The sequence below is a fragment of the Cimex lectularius genome, unplaced genomic scaffold, assembly GCF_000648675.2.
Source record: "Cimex lectularius strain Harlan isolate CLEC.00 unplaced genomic scaffold, Clec_2.1 scaffold41, whole genome shotgun sequence".
Taxonomy (NCBI): domain Eukaryota; kingdom Metazoa; phylum Arthropoda; class Insecta; order Hemiptera; family Cimicidae; genus Cimex; species Cimex lectularius.
The window spans coordinates 648,701-669,193 of NW_019393011.1; the positions used below are offsets into that span (position 1 = coordinate 648,701).

Sequence of the window (20,493 nt, forward strand, 5' to 3'; positions counted from 1 at the left end):
AAATACGGAAAAAGTTCAGATCCTTACCTGTCGGAGTTTCGACATAGCGTCGGAGGATATAAATTCATCTTTGTTCACGTGGCAGACGAAGCACATGACTTGGTACTGACTTTGTCCACGCTCCTCCTCGCCAAGCACCAGTGCCTTTAGGATCTGGACCTCCTGAAAATTCAAAAAATAGCATACGTTAAAGTAACATCAAATTAGAAACAAATTTAAATTAAACAAAGCCTGCAGTAGGAAAAAAAATGTCCTTTGGGCCCATTGCATCTGAGATTCATTTTTTGAACTGTGACACCAAATCACATGCCCAATTGCCCTTCTCCAACGTCCTAGTCTGGCTCCCCAAAGGTTTGGTGTGTGATAAGGTAAAAGCAGGGTGCCAGAGAGAAAACATTTAAATTTTTACAATAAGTCTAAGTGGGGCCACAACTTGGGTGCTGAAAGGGTCGCTGGAGGGTACTGATAGTTTGACTATATTGTTGAATTGTATATATCCTAGATCATTTTCATTAGAGGTTATATTTTTATTTTCAAAGGACATTTTTTTTCCTACTGCAGGCTTTGTTTAAATATAGGTAGGTTTTCATTTAAAGGTCGTTTTTAATTTGATGACCCTTAAATATTATTTATCAAATCAGATCAAAAATCGCTCCCAAAAAGTACGTCGCTTCGGAAATCGCCACAGGGCTATGACACGTGTGAAACAATACTTTTGTTCACAACCGAAACCATTTAAGACCTGTTGCTTTGTAAATACCGCACGATTGACGCTATATATATATNATATATATTATTAGTACTAGACTATTCAACGAATAAAGGTTGGACGAAAATGAAAGCAAAAATTGTTATTTTAAATGAAAAAAGAGCTCAAGATATACAATTGTGTAGCAAATGTTATACTGGATATAATTCATGGTTTCCCGTGTACCTTTTATGTCGTTTCAAACCTATTATTTTCTGATTTTCAAAAATTTTTAATTAATTAATTTTGTTTCTTGCTAAAAAAAATATTTTTATTTAGAAAATTCTGTGCGCAAGCAAATTCGTATCTATAGACGTACAAAGCATAATTATTTTCTGACCGAGCAACGCAACAAAGCAAGTGAAAATATTTTTTAGCAAGAAACAACCTTGATCAAAAAAAGCCCCTGAATACAAATTTTGGGGATATAAATTCTCGATCTTCTTTGCCTTCCAAATGCCTCCGAATTGAGAAAATTGCAAAATTGGTAAATACCACTTTGAGACGTCTCCATCGGTTCATAGAAATAGAAATAGATCTGGCGTCCTTATCCTTATTCCGTTCTTACTTACAATGTCTTATATTTTAAAACTTATCGACAGGCTCATAGAAGAGAACTGCAAAACGAAAGAGCCATAAAAACCATGAGTTAAAAATTTTAAGGGAAACACTGGAAGATAGAAGGGGACCGCGGTAGCCGAGTGGTTTCGATTCCCACCGTCGCCTCTGGCCCTTTTCTCCCGATAACCCGCAATTTGAACAACATATATAAGAATTCGTCATGGCTAATATGCAAAGATCATAAGGCAAAAAAAAAAAAAAAAACGAAGATAGAAAAAGAAATGTATTGCCCTCGGCCAATCGAGCCCAAAAACGTCTACTTAACTACCATAAAAGTATGTAACGATGTTTTCTTATATTTCGACCTCAACAGTTTAACTTATGTTCAGTGTACAGGCGTTAACTCACCTGAGGAAGGATTAAAATAAATCCGAAACGTTGTGGATTGAAAGAAAAACTGGTTCTTGTTTGTTTGAGATGATCTATTATCCCACCTTCAATAAGGAAAAATCATAAGATAAAAATTTGTATTTAAGGGCTTTAAAAGATATGTGTAGAGATTAGTGACCGTTAATCGATAATTATTCAGATATCGTGAGATGCGGTCGGGAGTGATGTAGGTTTCAGAAAAACATTTTCTTTATCGTGCCAACGTTTCGATCTTTTATTGAGATCATCTTCAGGGCCTGGGATTTACAAACAATGTTTANTTGTATATCTTTATGTTCTTGTGGTGAAATGATTCATGGCTCAGGGTAATCATTCTGTGAAGTAACCCTTTGGCCGTGTTAACTATTGTATGAAGAGGATGGTGAGATTTAAAGTTGAGGTAGCGATCTGTGTTTCTTGGTTTTTGGTACCAATCTGTGATTAATGTGCCATCTGGTTGTTTTATTACAAGTGTATCTAAAAATGGTATTTGCATTGTATAAATTCACTTATCCACATCCTAAATGTATTTGTTAAATGTAAACATTGTTTGTAAATCCCAGGCCCTGAAGATGATCTCAATAAAAGATCGAAACGTTGGCACGATAAAGAAAATGTTTTTCTGAAACCTACATCACTCCCGACCGCATCTCACGATATCTGAATAATTAGCTTTAAAAGATGTTCAAAACAAATTCAATTTACTTTTCATACTTGATTTTGTTTTGGTAACTGTCTATGTATCAAACCTCATTTAATACGTTTCTGTACATTACAAAAAATATCGGCTCCTAGGGCCACTGACCAGAAAGTTCGGTCATGTGCTAATATTTTTGACCTATTATCACTAATGTCACCAAAACGTGTTTCATTGAAATTCTGTTACCACGTCCCTTGCCGCCCCTAGTCATTTAGAGTATAAAATACCTGGGGTAGGTTAGAACCCTACGTTACTTGTGCTGGAATGAATATAACGTCGAAATTGATTGTTCATTTTAATGTGAAGTATATCAACTTCTAAATTCTATGGTTCTTTAATATATGTCAACATGTTTTGAGATCAATGTCACTATTTAATGCACATAACCTAAATGAAATTAATGTTAGGCATCAATCGGTCTAGAATTTCACGGAGAGGTAGATGATATTCTGAAGAAGACTAATTATATTTCGCGATTTCTCAGATCTTCATTTTCTTCTACAAAATTTTTAATTTTCTGAAATGTAATGCAGAACCCACTAATTTTTTCCGGTATTAAAACAATAACTTTATTATCCTTTGTCCTTTATTATTGCCCAGAATATCGGCTGACTGGCTATATTAACGAAAGAGGTAACTATATTAGATTACAGGCAAATCGGATCAGAAAACAATTTGACGGTTAGAAGAATAACTTGTTAAGCCTAACAGAGTTGTCAGAAAGTTTACAGATTCCGCAACCTCTATTGCTTACTGGTTTAACTTCGGCTCAAGCGGAAGCCAAAAAAGTCCTTTAACCCTTTCATAACAGCCAACTTTACGAAGAGAAGATAAAAATTGACCTTTAATGTTGTTCCACCGTAACAACAAAGTCGCGACGTTCAATTGCCGTTTCATCTTGAATTTTTATAATAATAAATTGAAAAGAACATGTAATGATAAACTCAAATAAAAATTATTAATGCTATATTTTATTTAGTAAATAATTTAAAATATAAAAGATATGTTTTCTGTTTTATCAGTAAAATAAAAACATTTCACATTCAAACAAATATCTAACAATTGAGAATTCAGTTAGTAAAAACGAGCGATGGAAAAGTGATTCATTTTTTCAAATGAACAAATCGCCCACAGTTTAGTTTATGGTTCGGTATCATCAATCGATTTATTATTATTAATATTATTAATTTAATCACCCCACAAAAGGCAATGGATCAAAAATAAATACAAGTACAACAATACAATATAAAGCAATTATTAGTACAAGCTCTATTGAATTTTGAAATTCAAGGTATAACCCCAAATTTTCTCGGAACGAACCATTGCAGCACGAACAATTGGTTGATTTAATATTAAACCACCCACCATTATATTTCAACTCCGTATTGTTAGAATTGTTTGTTTGTTTAATACTGTATGTGAAATTGGCGAAAATTGTTTATATTAGAGATTTTTTTTAAACTGGAAGTATGGAAATTTTAAAATATTGTGTTAGTTAGCATCTAGAAGGTAAGCTCGATTAAATATTGATCAAATGTATTTTATGGAATAATTTCTTTAAAATATTGATATTACTGACAATAATGAGTGAGAGTGTGAATGGCAGGTATTGAAATATAGGTTCATATATTTTTTCTCTTTATTTGGTATATTTCGAGTACATAATTATGTGCTCACAGGAGTGTATTCTTGAACAATAGTCACATAGATTCGACCTTTCTATGTTTATTTTAAATAAAATAATCTATTATAGAAGAAGGCTTAACATTCAACTTCACGTTTGGATGTCGCGGAGGAATATAATCAATTCAAATTTCATAGGCTGTGACGGAATTCGAACCCAGATCTTCTAGCGTAAAAATATAGCTTTGTTTACTGGTATAACCTTAAACCAGCTCAACGATTTACAGATCCACCCTTTCTTAGAATTGTGAAATCCCTTTATACAATTGGTACAATATAGAACCTTTAATTTACTATAAATTTCTGAATAATGGAGGGTAATAACGAATTTTTACTTAATTAATTTTTATCAATTTTGCCAATTGATTCTTACTTTCAATCTATTCCAAACCTGTATGAGCATTAACCCAAGTTATAATCCTTTTATTTTGTACCTGTTTGTAGAAATTTATTTTCCATAGAATTTCCAATACACATACTATTTGTCGTTCAAATAAAATACAAAATAAATTGTGAGATATCTCTGTTTGGTCCGCGAGGTGTTACCGATACATTAAAAGAACGCACTTAGTCCATTCAGCGCAATATATAAATTATTTTAGATTACAAGAAGCTACTTGGGAACTATCAGACCAAACCAGAGATTGCAGACCAAAATGATCGGTAACGATCAAATTACAAATACTGGATGATCAGTTCTTTTCCTACGGTAGGATAAAAGGTCGGTGTTGGTAAAATTGTTATGTTCAAGATATAGTAATAAATATATTTTAATTTACTGAAGCTGTTTCAGAAGTTTTGTCAGGCTAAGGTCAGCAAGTCCTGAAGTTGTCATGCGCCCTGCATTAAAAATAATAAGAAAATTGTACTAATTCTTAACAGAAAGAACTGAGGAAAGAAGATCAGGTAAGATAATATCTTCAGAATTGCGTCTGGGTGGTTTTTGGGAAGTCAAGCTTCTTTTGTTAAGTCGTGAGAGACATACAACGAAGTTGGGGAAATGCCGAAACGCCTCTGACAGAAAAATAACACAGCGAGGATTTAATTATAACAAAACTATATTTCAACTTTTTTTTAAAGGTTAATATTATTAATATCGATAATTATAATTAATAAGTATAATATGTAAAAAATTACAGAGAATATCGACTGTTTTCGACAAACATTTCTCGATCGTTTAACGTTCTAACTACTGATAACAAGCCAACTTTGAAAGAAAATTTTAAAAAACCCATAATTTATAAAGATTTTTTATTATTTTTAATTAGCCATTACTATAAAACATTGATTTTTAGCGGTAAACATTTATATTAATTGGTTATGTTAAATTGAACAATACCCAAAGGTTTATAGCTGTTTGAAACAGAGCACGTTCGGAAACTTGTTGTTTCATATGCGAGAAACTTGGAAGTAATAAATTCCAATCGGTTTCCTTCCACTCCAAAAGTTAAAGTTAGTCGCTTTTGGACTTCACTATTTGTTTTCGAAATAGACCTAATACGGAGACAGAGATGGGTGCCTCTGCAAAAGAAGTAATTTCAATCAAATCCCCCTAACAACAAATGAATCCAATGTATTGAACTTTAAAAATGATTGATGTTAATTTTCTGAAATTAATTCGAGGTTTCATTAGTGCCGAAGTAAAAAAAAAGGAATTTATGTTCCTGAATCTGTCATTCACTTAGAGTGTACATTAAAAAGTTGAGAATGTTGTAATATTTTTGGGTGTGTAATTAAAAATAAACGTATATTTTATTCAAAAGAGTGAGAAAATGTTATACTTTTCCGTCCTACTTTACCAGTGATTTCCTTAAAAAAGCCGAAATAATTAGTAACTAAGCAGGTTCAGTGCAGACCTTGTAAAACAGAGTCCGTTCACGTGAAAAATAAGGTAGTCAATACATTACAGTAATGTATTTTAATGTATAATGAAGTATAATTAATTATTCACTAGGTTCAAAACTGTATAAGCCAAAACATACAACTTTTCAGGATTACAATTTTAATGTTTAGGTGCAAATTCAATTTTTGTGGTAACTTTTATTCACTGTGCTCACATTTCGGCAACTTCATTTTAGTTGACATAGTAAATAGATTTTTTATTTTTTTTAATGATAATTAATTAAGGTTTTTAGTTGAGATGAAAAAAAGTTAATGGATTCGAACCCACGACCTTCGGCTAGATACGCCGCTGCTCTACCACCTGAGCTATAGTGACCTCGATCCACTCGGACATCAACTCCCCATCTCAACCTAAAAACCTTAATTAATTATCATGTATTAATTGGTCAAGCGGACCACGAAAGTAGTGAATTAATTGATTTAATCTTGACTTTTTGATATTTATCACATAATGCGCCGATACTTATCTAATTTTTAAGACATTCATAACACTTGGCAATATTATCGTACCACCACTTGTACAGTTATTCACGTATGCCATGTATTAAATAGGGGGTGTTTAATAGTTAAGTCAAGTTGTATGCGTTGACACGGCGGTCATCAATGTAAGGTGAAGGTCCCGGGTTCGAATCCAGCCCTGCATTCAAACCCGATATACCTACAAATGCTTTTTGTTAAATACACCGGCACCCCGAGGTTAGTATCAACGCGTTGCCTAAATACCCTCATTAAAATTGCTGTTCATTTTTTACCAAGGAAACTTATTCTTATAAAAAGAGGTTAAAAAAATCTTTTTTTCGCAACTAAACAAATATTAATTAGGACACTGGGAAATACAATAATTCTATTTCATTATATGAGTTATTTCACACTTTGTGTTTAATTGTGTTGACTTCTAGGACAAAAGACTTACTGGAATATGCACTCATTTGGGCCAAATTTGTCTTATCTGGTTTCGCCCCGAGGGTGGAGAATTAAATGTTTTAACGTATGTTGTGCACACTTATGCCATTTTAATTTGTGGATAATTTCGGAAACAGAAAAATGCTTTGGAACAAATTTCATTTCGAATCATTTTAAATTCGAAAAAGTTTTGAATTAATTCACAACACTGAGTTTATACGAAAGAATCAAACAAAGGTTCGAGATTAATGTATTAACAAGTGGGTCATGCTCAATTTGAAATCAAAATCTGCTTTGCAAGTAAACATGGGGATGAGATAATGACAAAATCTAGGAAGCCGACTGAATCCTGATTGGTCCTGAAAACAAAGGACGTCTGGGACCGGTAGTAACTGATAATGGATGCTTAAATTGTACAGTGGGAACGTTTCTAAGCATTTCTACGGTGCTTGCAATTTACCCACGGCTTCCTCCTTGAATCCAAAATAAGTTAGCGGCAATTTATTGTTAGGGCTATCTAGACGGAGGAAGGATAGTGGCGTACGGGTTGTTGCAACTTTATTGTATAGGCATTACTTTTACAAGCAGAGAGGGGAGTAAAAACAGTTCGGGTTTGAGAGGTAATACACTTCAATTCCTTTCTAATACAGATATACACCAATGAGAATAGAACGAAATCTATAAATGTTCCATTCAATTGAACATTTTTACACATGATTATCTCTGTCGTTGAGATTTTGTATTTTAAGCATCTTTATTTGCTGGTTTTTTCGGTGGTTGTGCTGTGGCATTAATTTAATTGACTATATGTACGGAGTCTTTGGATGTGTGGGAGTTGTCATTGATAAGTGTGTTCTTATCTCTGAAGAATTTAATGGTGTGGAATGAAGTCAAATAGTTCTTTTTTGTTTTGTTTGTGGGTAGTTGGGAACGAAATCGTGGAAATACAAACAAGAACATAAAAGAGCTTTGTGTATTCCTAGAATTATCATGTCTTATGTTGAACTATTTCACAGTTTTGGTGAATTTACATCCAGATTGTACATTGCGGAGTGACTGATTCATTTAACCTATAGTGGTTCTGTGTTAGATTATCCGTCGTTGTTCCTGAATGATTTTATGTTTTCCTTTTATCTGTTATATTTTTGCACACTCCGGATTTTATGCCTGAATTAAAATATTTATTAATTATTTTATATTTCTCTCACCCTTCTGAAAAAAGTTTTAGATGTGGACATTTTGTTGTTCATTTTGGTAGCTGTTTTTGTTGTAGCGATGTGGTATGGTTTGTTTTTGTGTGGAATTCAGTCTGTTATGTCCTTCAGTGTCCAATTCTTGATTTTCATGTGTTATAATTTTGTTATTGCTGTTTCCGTGTGATATGCTCATATATACTAGTGCAATCACAGGCCAGATCCTATTATTGGCCTTGCATTTCCATGAATAAAATAATATATTTTATATCTATAGGTTATATGAAGACTATTTAAACGGCATAACCAAATAAACGGTTGTAATAAAAATATGTGCGTTAATTTTTTTTAGTATTGTATATAATGGGGCGCAAAGTAGAATCGAAACTGACAGAGAATAGGTAGAACAAAATGGTCGGAAACGATCCAACTATAAGATAAATTCACTAGTTTTCGTGGTCCGCTTGACCAATTAATAAGGTTTTTAGTTGAGATAAAAAAGTCAGTGTCACGAGCGGGATTCGACCCCACGACCTTCATTTTTCAAATTTGTCGCCGAGAATCAAATAGATTACACGACATTTGAAAAATGGCAAAAAGGAGAGAAAATTCAAAAGGTGAGGATGAGATGGGAAGTTAGTGTCCGACTGGATCGAGTTGACGATAGCTCAAGTGGTAGAGCAGCGGCGTATCTAGCCAAAGATCGTGGGTTCGAATCCCGCTCGTGACACTGACTTTTTTATCTCAACTAAAAACCTTAATTAACTATAAAATAAACATACTATCAACTGCAGCAAACCAGACCACTACCCGCGCCATTGGCTAACCGGTACTATGAAATACATAGAATATCTTATTTATGTGTCTTTATATGACAATTGTGTATAAAAAAAATCATGGATAAGGCGAATGTTAAAAAAGAAAAACATTCAGCTCCTTCATCAAGCTTACGAGAGGATGGTTAGGGCAAAATAGTTGCAGTTCGCTCTAAACAAAGATTTAAGACCAGCGAATATCTGGGCCACATTGAACAAAATATCGTTCAATAAGGAAAAATCATCGTCTTACATATACATAAGAAAATCAAATAATCCTCCATGAAACCGCCTTGAAGTGAATGAATTGAACTACCTGCGCATAATATTTTACAAAAAAATGAAATTAAAGTCACAATTTATGCGAAGTTAGTCATCATTCCCTTTAGCAAAACTAAATAAATAAATAATAAAAAATGAAAGAAAATAACACAATTGGGAACTTAATTTTAATGTACTCTAGGGTATAGAATTATAAATGTTGTAGCGGTAGGCCGCTTTCGTTTAAAATATGGACCCATCATGCTGAAGTAGTTAAAATAAAAATAAAGGGACACACAAAACCAGGCAAGTTCTTAAACTTATCCCAGTTTCACAGAAGGAAGCAAAAGCGACGACTATGTCGGATGTGCATATGTGATTTTGAAAAACGATAGCAAAATTGCGGAAACTAAATTTAGATTACACAGAAGTTCTTCTAACAATCAGACTGACAGCTATTTGAAATCTTGGGAATCTTGAAAGCGACTAATTGGGCACGTGCTAGAGCTCGAGCTTATACATTTATTTTAATGACAGATAGTAAGATTACAATAGATAGCCCGGTAAATTTAAATAATCCGGGAAAATCTGATAGAACAACCCACATACGGAATAAGAAACTTGATAATATGGGATCAGGCATTACTGCTAACTGGATTAAGGCACATGTTGAATTCGTTGGAAACGAGAAGGCTTGGGCGAAGAGACTGCAGCAGACGTCAATTTGGAAGAGATCTATAACAAAATTCCAAGATCTTTTCCCAAAGAAATACATTTTAAAAATGGGGTAAAACAATGGGGAAACGAATGGGTTTCCTCACGTAAAGAACAACAAAGAAAAACCTTTCCCACCGTTAAGTCTAGGCTGCAAAATTGTCTATTAAAGCTATAATGACAGCCGTCTATCTGGACACGGGCCACATATTGGGTTAGTTCCACCAAAAGTCCACTCCGTTTAGCTCTTGAGATGGCATCAGGTATCAGGACATCTGTCACATACTGTTTGCCCTAAATTGAAACAGTGTAAACAGTATAAACGGAAATAGATTAAAGGAGTCAAACTAAAATGCAAAGCGTGGCCTGTATCGGAGAGAGAACTGGGATGGTTAGGGGGGACAACATTAAGGAGTTTCTACGGTTCATTGAAAAAAAAAATTGACTTTAACCATTTAACCTTTCATGATTAATATATATTTATACCCTATTGTAATCATCGTAGAATATCTCTATTTAGGTCTGTTAATCTGGCAGAATGTCTCTGTGTCTGCCATATGTAATTTATTGTAAAATTTGTCACATGTAACTTACTGTATAAGTATTGTTAAATGTATGTATGTATGTAATTGTATCATTCAAATACACAAAACACCATGAGGAACGTGTACAATAAATTCCTCGAAACGAAAGCCGGTACGTCCCACCCTCCGGATCGGACCATCTCGATCAGGCCCGCTGACGCTAAACACGCAGTAAAAAATATGATAAAAGAAAGATGACAGCGTCAGTGGGCGGAGTCGTCGGAGAGGCTCTTGCGAGTCAAGAGCAGACCGGTAGATGGCCCTCAGAGAACCTGAGCAGGAGAAGATGGATCGTCCTCACCCGACTGAGGATTGGCCATACGCGGTTGACACATGGGCACCTGCTTTTGGGCCAAAGCTCGCTCAGGTGCCCCTTATGCAGATAAATGTTGCTCGATGTGTCCCACATAATAGAGGCGTGTCATGCCTTGGCTCCATACAGAGAGCGTGTTGGCATGCCACCGAATTTAAGAATGGTTCTCGAACACAGTAGCGAGTTTCAGTCCCCTGTTCCGCTTTTTAGGGGAAATTGAGGTTTTTTATTGTATATAATATGTCTTATGTGTTGTGTGTCTATATGTTTTGTCTGAGTGCATGTATTTAATAGCGTGAATGGCGAGGGTTGAGGGTGAAATATAACGTCACCATCGCCCCTCGAACGTTGAGAGCGTAAGAGTGGTGTTCGGGGTCGATGGCGGAATATTTATAAAAGTACTCCTTCGACCCCAATCTAGATTATTTAAGTATAGGTCGGTGGAGGTATATCAAGTACTCTACCGATCAAACGGAATGAGTGTACTGTATGGATGTATTTATGTGTATGAATGTATTTATTTGTATGAATGTAGTGTTTGAAAGGGTAAATAGAATATAGACTTAGTTGGGGGGTGAAATGACCTAGATGTCGGAAGCCCCAGTCAAAAAAAGAAATAAATAAATTCCTCGATGCCAAGGTGTACTGGTCGAAGGAAAATAAAAGATTTCGATGAATATAGCCCGTTCATGAACTTCATGAACACTATTTCTAAGTATTTTCCACGGTAAACAATATAAATATCTACTTACAATATTAAAATTATGGCTTCAACCATAATGAATTTATGAGTTTAGCTTAGTCGAGTGGACGAGATCCAACTGTTGATATGAGTGTATCTTTCTTTCAAATTCGCCATACCTCTGATTATAATAAAATTATAATATTGAAGCTGATTATCAATCACATCAAGATTTCCTTTATTTAAAAAAACAAATAAAGTCAATTCGTTGTAGCATTAAGTAGATTGCAACCTTTAGGGCATATATAAATATTCATAATAAATCGGAGGGTGATTTAATAAGTTAAAAAAAGTGAGTTCTCGGAATTCACAGAGTATGAGTTGGCGAGGCGATAAATTTGAATTGTATTCAGCTTTTGTGAGGGCATACACTGTTCTGGCCGAAAATTACCCACCATTGGTAAACCGCAATAATGTTACACATCACCATGACAACGCCACGCTAAGCAACGCGTTTCACGCCAGACCGTATTAAAAATTAATTAACTGCAACTACCCGATCGTCAAACAATTTTTTGTTACCGACCTCGCTTCTTCGGCTAACCATTTATTCACTTTTATGGCTGGTGTTAACGAGAAAGTAGTTTGTGCCTAATTTGTTGCCATTAAGGGATCATCATATATATTCTCGAAAGTGAATTACTGGAACAAATATTGAAACCTAAGGGCTACATATTGAATAAAAAGGTGGAAATATTATTGCACAAGATTTTTAAATCAAGTTGATTGCCTATAAAAAAATTTTGCCTATTTTTTTAAAATGACAAAAAATTTTGTAAACCTATTATTGCACATAAAGAACTTGAAATAAATGTTCAATTAAGCACATGATAGTACGTCATTAACATGATTATAAAATTGCTTCGCTCAAGAATATATGAGAGGCCTATAAGTTCATTAAAACCACCAGGATATTTTATAAGAATATTTTTTAATTTTCCTTACCAACCATTCTAACTTCTAACTCGAACTTCTACCTCAATTTCAAATAAAAAGAAAAATTAATTATGCAAAGTGATTACCGTTGATATAAACTGCTAAAAAAAATAGGGATATTTGTAATTTATTCCTTTTCTATTAATTTTAATTAAATTAACCAATATAATCTTATTAGTTGGATTAAACAAAATAGAAAATGCAAACCAAAAATAAACAAATGGTAATCCTCACTTTTAATAACAGATTTACTTAAGAATAGTAAACAACAAGACTACTCATTTTGTAAACCAATACCTCTTCACGACTTTTGTACATTTTAATGCAGTCGTATTCTCTTTAACCGTGAAAGACAACTTCTTGAACCAGAAGTTCGCAATATGAGAATGAGTCATGAGAGTCATCATGAGGTCACCGGCAAGTGGATATTCAGAGGCAGTTGGCGTTTCTGAGAGCGTGGTCTCCCGGGCTTTAGTCCGATTCCGAGAAACTGGAAGTGCCAACATGAGGCATGGTGGTGGTCGCATTATGAAGCTGAAGGACGAGAGAAATATTCTCATTATTAAGACCTTTTCCACAATGTCTGCTGGTTCCTAAATGAAATACAAGATGTTTTGACAAGGCCTTTATTCGTAATCGTAATTATGGAAAGTTGGTATCACATCGTATGCCCCTTTGAGACGACCTGCAGCAACAGCCGGCCAACATCAACTGAGGAGAACATGGTGCAGCGAGCGCCTAGAGAGAATTGGAATGCTGTTCGTTGAATGTTGAATGGCGTTTCTGTCTGTATAGTGATAGCAGGCGCTGAAGAGTACTGAGAACATGGAATGCATACAACGCCCCAGTTTCTTGATACCTTCAGTGCAGTTACGAGGAGGCAATGTAATGGTCTGGTCTGGGATTTACACTGGAGTACGAAACGTGCTCCATATTGTTGAAGGCAAGCTCACCTTATATCCGAGTAATTATTAAGGAATAATCAAATCAGGTATCTCATTGGTAGGGATTTTGATTTTTGGATGACAGTGCCAGGCCTCATATAAGCAGAGTTTCATCCTACTCACAGAGCTATCTTTTTAAAAGGATTGAACACCGCTCTCCCTCCACCATTCATCATTTCTACAACTGGTAATTTCCCATCTGCCCCTTGCTTCATTGCATCAAGACTCAACTCTCTCTATGCGCAATCCCATTCCGTTGGAGAGAAGGCTTTTCGATCATCATCCGCAGCCAGTTGACCTGCAACATCTGTGGAGTGGAATTCCTTATGAAATTAGTGATAGCTTTATTAACAATATGCCTAACAGGGCACAGAGGTTTAACTAACAGACGACATTAATGAGGTTTAAAAAATATCGTGTTCAATAAAGAAAATTATGGAATTAAAACCTTGGATTTTGTTATTTTCAAAATCCCTTAATTAAATTTTCCTTCAGTAAAAACCATAATAATTTCTAATAAATTTTAATGCAATTTATAATAAAAATACAATAAAAATGTTAGGGAATGTAAATACTAGAAAATTGTCAACATGCATATTCAGGGGGCGTCGGTGGTCGCAACGGTTTAGGCGTTGACACGGCACTCATCCAGCGGCCCTGCATTCGAACCCGAAATTCTTACAAATGGGCTTTTTTTCAAAAACACCGGCACCCTAAGGGATTATACGACCTCTGCTATTGCAAACCCTCGTTAAAAAAAAAAAAAAATTACAATCACTCTCTCGCATAGATAAAGCTTCCGATTTAGCTAAAAAAATCTTCTAGCGACGGTTACTAGTTGTTCTAATGTATAATCCGAAGAAATGTTTTCTTTGAAAACTGTAGCGCTAATTTAGGGTTGAAAATCATATTTGCGACATAAACCCACTGAAAAACAATAAGGGTTACGATTAGCAAACGTTTAACTGTACATAAACTATACGATGGATTCTTCATTCCACTATAGAACAATGATCGTAGTGAATTCTTATAAATTAGTTTCCGTAATGGTAATAAGTTTTTCTTCACCAACAAGGGCGTAATATTCGACAGTTACACATAAAGTACAAAAAATAAAATTATTATTCATTCTTTGTAAAGAATAACAAAAGCAACGGTAAGTTTGAGCTTCGGTATCTTTGTTTTTAGTTAAGGTATTAAGCGATAACGTTTAATGGCCCTTACTCAATATTTTGAGCAAAGAAGGATTAAAGCTTCGATTTAATATCAGCTTGAAAAGAAAGAACGTCGAGAAGTGTTGAAAGTAGGGACAATGTGCTGTTCAGAACAGCGAATCCAATCAGACGCCTAGTTCACTTCTTCAACTCACATAAAACAAAGTTGGCTCGTCTGGCTACTCCACCCTCCATACAAAGTTAATGACATTTAGCTTATAAAACTCTCTTTTATTGATACTTGTTTATTGAATTAGTTACGCTTTAGACTTCCCCGACACCCTCTTGCGAGCCTCAATTCCCTATGTTAGGAATAATTTTTCAATGGAAATTAATGCAAAGGGAAATTCCCATTTGTGTGTTGAATTATTTTCAGAGGTAATCAATCAACTACGGACGAACGATTTATTACGCGTTTATCAACCGTCTTGCAATTGATTTGTGTACAAAATAAATACGTTCGGTGAAAAATTGCTACAATTAAAACCACGTAAACCATCCTAATATTTGCCACCCCTTACAAGATAAATATGTTCCAATTCTATTAGTGTCTAATAATGCACAATATGTGACTGAATAGGAGTTAGTTCACAACATGGATAAATACGATTTTATGAAATTAAATAACGGCTGAAGATTGGGTAGTAACCCAAAACGCCTATAAAACATTTCATAAGTAGCCACGAGCGGTTTGCATAAGTATTAACAAAATTAAAGAGACAATTCGTTTGAAAAGTCACTGACTTTTAGAACATATACAGCAAAAAAGCAAATATTTTTTGACTTTTTTCATTCAACTGAAAAATTCCTAAAAGTAAAATTCTTTGTGATTTCAGTTTCATCTCCCATGATATCGTAAGGCTTGCATCGTAGACAGTGTAATTATGCCGTTAAGTATACTCTCCTTTTCAGTAATTTTTGTAAAATTTTCATTTCTATTATTTAATAGAAATCTTAAAGCGTTAAAAAAATATAAATTTATCCATAAAATAAAATAAGTAAATAATAAATTAAATGAATCAGAATAACTTCATTATAAAACGCTTTACTATTTCTCAGGTTTATTTATAACAATGGAGAATTGTCCAATGGATTTTGATTTTGATAAAACCTCATAATTATAGGAAAATAACAATACTAAAATGTAATCTTCTATTAAATTGACATTTGACCAGATTTTCCAATGAAAACAAGTGCATACACTCTTAGGACTCCCTCTCACTGCCCAACGGAAACTCACTCTTTACCCTTAGATTTTGTTTTATAAACTATAATTTCTGGAATATTATTAATTACAAACTGATCAATCACATAAGTACAAATCTAAAACCTAAAAAAAGTTTTACTGGCTTTACTTTTGTGTCTAGTAACACTTTTTGTTTATTAAAAATGTGCATAGGCTTTTTATTATTATAATATCTAGTAATTCCAGAAAAATAATGAAAAATAATTGAATAGAAATGCTTATTTTGATATTTAGGCTGATCAGTGACCACTCCCATAGAGACGAGATATTAAGAACTTACACTCCTTCTCAGAATCTCTCATACACATTTCCACCCATTCACTCTCATTCTCACTCTCTCTCCCCCCCTCCCCCCTATCACTCTATCTCTCTCTCCGTCCCTCCCTCACACCCTCTCTCTCTCACTCACTCACTCCCTCCCACCCTCTCTCTCTCTCTCACTCCCTCCCTTTCTCTCTCACTCTCTCGCTCTCTCTTTTTCCCTTTCCCGCTATTTCTCTCTTCACTCACCCACTCACTCTCTCTTTCCCTTTCCCGCTATCTCTCATTCTCTCCCTCTCTCTCTTCCTCTCTCTCTCTCTCTCTCTCTCTCTCTCTCTCTCTCTCTCTCTCTCTCTCTCTTTCTCTCTCTCTCTCTCTTTCTCTCTCTCTCTCGCCCCTTGTCCCTCTCTCTCTCTCTCTCTCTAAGTAATAATCATTCTCTCTCATTAACACTGTTTATCAGTTAAACTCTCTCTCACTCACACTCCCTCTGTTACTCACTCAAACTGTCTCTCTCACTTTTTCTCTCTCCCTCTCGCTCTCTTTCTTTCTATCTCACTCTCTCTTTCTTTCTATCTCACTCTCTCTTTCTTTCTCTCTCTCTCTCTCTCTCAATCACTCACTCACCCCCTCTCGTTCACTCACTCACTCTTTCTTTCTTTTACCCCCTTTCTCACTCTGATTCTACTTCCTTCTTTCGCTCTTACTTTCCACCAAACACATGCGCCAAAAAAGTTTGTTTTTATATCTACTGCATCTATTAGCTGGTAATAATTTACTTATAATTAAAATAGTCATTAATTCCTGAATATCATATAATAGTTACTTAAATGAAAAATATTTATCAAGAAGTCAAAATTTGTTTTTCAAAGTACTTTCATAAGCTTTTTTATGATAACAAAAACTCTCCAGACCAGGTGAAATAACTCATATACCTTTTACAACTCTATTACAGAGCAAAATGAGATGATAAAAAAAAGCAGTTAAAAATCTAATTTAAGTGAGGTAATTTAACAAACGTAATAATTTTTCACGGGTTTTATTTTATTAAATGGAATCTCTGGAATGGTTACAATTTTATATATCAAATACATAGTCTTTATAGCAAATGGAAACTAGTCAGAAAATTGTAACGATTTGGATCCGGGTGACCAAAAGGAAGCCACATCAGTACCATCTCCAAACAGAAGGAAGCAATCTAAAATATTTGAACAATAAAAATATCGTTCTCCAAGGACAATACATATCTTCATACGACATTAGATGCAAAAGTCTCGTGGAAAGGACAAAACAATACAAAAACGAAGGCCGTACGAAATATGGGTTAAAAATTTTGTAGCAAAACGGGGTATAAATCTAACAATTACTATGACATGTATACAACCCCTGTCAATATGAGCTCTAATATGGCGGTCAAAATACATCCAAAGGATATCATACGAAATTGTAAACAGGTCCTTCACAAAAAATCAAATAAAGCCTGACCTATGAGAAAACCACTATAAAAATATAAAAAGTATACAACTAAATTAAAAGATTACAACATGAGATAAAATGAAAATACAGTTTTTACAGATTGTTCCGAATAAAAATAGCAACGGGTAGAGATGTTTTGAAGAATAAAATCCTCAAAACTAATAGAGGAGCATTATTTTTGTTTCCAAAATGGAACAGGCATTAAACCATCTCACCAGTTACACTTAATCAATTTTGTATGTTGACACCCTTACAATAAAACTCGGTACACAAGAAATAAAAAGAGTCAAGGTTCATAGATTTACATATTCGCAGAGAGCCACTGTTAACACAAAGGTCCTCAGTAATTGCCTAACATATTTTCACACCTGGGAAAACAGAATACGTAATGAAATAAAAAATAGGAATAGATTGAGGACAATGAATAGGTTGTCAAACTACACCAAAATGGAAGCAGTCCCTACACCCTCTGGACCATAGCCGCAAATTGGCATACACCTCAAAGCATGCTAAAATATGAACAAATAGTTGAAGAAAAAAAATTGTGACACTATTATATTTATATTGTTGCAAGTCAGATCTTTAGAGAATTCCTGAAAATATCATTATCAATCTAGGAAGGCTTAAAGTAAACTACACCTATAGCCAGCATAATTTTTGTTTCAACAAACTTATACTTTAAAAAATCCAATAATTCAATACCAATTTTTAAAAAAAACGAAAAAATTAAGACATCAACTTGCTGACTGTGCCATGAAAGAGCAGAGAATTCGGAACATGTGCTGTGCAACTAAAAAGCTCAGCCCTGAAACGGTACAACTTCGGAAATGCGACAATAACGCATAGGGAATAAGCTAAGAACCCCTACCATAGAAAGGGCTCAACTATCTTAAGGGTAGTACACTTTCTGGGGTATTTTATATAAAGAATTCAAGAAAAAAAGTCAACTCCACAATAGATTTTTTTGCGTCGCAGTGGAAGAATGGGGACCACTGACTCTAGAAAACAACCTTTTCGTTATAAAAAGCTTTGCATTTATTTTGTTGGTTTATTTATTTTAATTCAAAATTTTTTAATATAATAACCCTTAAGATTCAAGTAAAATAAAAAATAAGTCCCTTCAAATAAAGACCAAAAATTATTCCCTTTGACTGCTTTTCCAAATATAAATTACCATAATTTTACTTCATACAATTTTTAACAAATTTATAAATCATCTAATTTTCTTTTACATAATTAAAAAATTATATTCTTTGGTAAACTGAAGCGTAATATTACCCTCCTTTCCGATGGTGTTTTGCTTTTTTAAACATTTTTCCAACTCATAATTTCTCCAGCGTCTCAAGTGATAAAAAGTAAAGAGTTCCATGGGAAAAAAAGGGTGAGTAATGAGAAAAAAAAGCAGGTGGAGCGTAGTTTAAGTAAAGACAAAGACCTAGGGGCGATAAATGGTTTTGATAAGGACGTCATAATATACAGTAGCAGGAAAGGTAGTTATCTCGAGCGGGTCATTTCTTAGATCTACTGGGCAACCCCCTTCTCTGTTATCTATCCTTCTTCCTTCTAAACCTCACTTCCCTTAATCGACGTATCTGCCGAACTCTCAACACGACTCCCACCTTCGGACCCAATCAGAAACATGATTACCCGGACGGTGTCCGGTCGAATTCCCTCCTTTCGCTAACAAGTTTCATTTCATCCAAACTTTAACAATTATTATATCGCTAAATAAGAAACAAGAAGAAAATACACCAATTTTATTTTATTGTTGTATTAAAATTAGCCCTTTTTCGTTCCATTCTATTTGCTAGGACTGGAAATAATCTGACGTAATATTAATTTATTACCGGTTCTTTCAAAGTCATGCAAACATAGCATGAATAAAAGAAAGCAACTTCCATAATAATAAATAATCTATGTCCATTTTACATATAAACCATTCTGTATGAAACACTGGTTATCAATCATTATGCTATTTTAACAGGGTAGAAAGAATAAATTTTGCTTGAATTGGTGGTGCTTTCAGGAAAGAAACTAAAATCCAGAATTTCTGGATTATTAATTACTAATATATTAAAATTAATGTTGATATTATTAATTTGATTGAGTGATTTATATAAGCTCAACTCAATTAGTGAGAAAAGCATCAAACAAACTGGCCGTGAAAAAACTGGAAATTCCGGATATGCCTAAAACCTTCTCTGCTCAAAAAGAAAAAACTTCCTTTTAATATAATTATTGAAAAAAATAATAGAATAGAAACATACACCCAAAGAGAAAAAAGTACTTTTACAGCTCTCAAATGGGAAATGGACGGACGTGAGCATAAAGGGCCTAACGATGAGCACCACATGGCCCATGACTCCACCACAATTATATTTCAAGCAGAATTACTGGCCGTAGGGACACGAACAACATGAAATAAATAACAAACATCTCGAGAGTACAACAGTAAAAATAATATCAGATAGCCCGGAAGCTCTAAACCCCTCCAATCCTACGAATTGTCTGCCTAAAAACTGGGATCTACGAATAGTCATGAATTAAGGATTATGACAATGCGACAGCAGAAATAAATAAAAAGACATAAAAAGAAAGCCTCGGGTGAAATCATAGGCCCAAATCCATTTTCTGGCTTATATAGCCATATAAAAGTCTGGAATCCTGGTAACTAAAGAACATAAAAAATATTGGCGTTACGAACGTATTCCAGGCAAGAGAAAAGCGAAAAGACTGCTCAAGAAACAACCTAATGGCTAAACTACTCAACAATCCCTGGTATATTTACGTGACATGCTCATGAAAAACATTGCTTAAAAACTGGGACAATCATATCAATGTCGACTATGTCTACAGGAGACAGAGACA

At 34.3% G+C, this 20,493-nt stretch overlaps 1 protein-coding gene across 1 annotated transcript in view; it reads right to left on the minus strand.

The window, feature by feature from the left end:
- Positions 1–20,493, minus strand: part of LOC112128024 (out at first protein-like) — a 93,570-nt gene continuing 73,077 nt past the window's right edge. Inside the window, exon 3 of the mRNA XM_024229758.1 lies at positions 1–162. Within this exon, the coding sequence (XP_024085526.1) occupies positions 16–162 (147 nt within the window). The 3' untranslated portion in view covers positions 1–15. The remainder of the gene's footprint in view (positions 163–20,493) is intronic.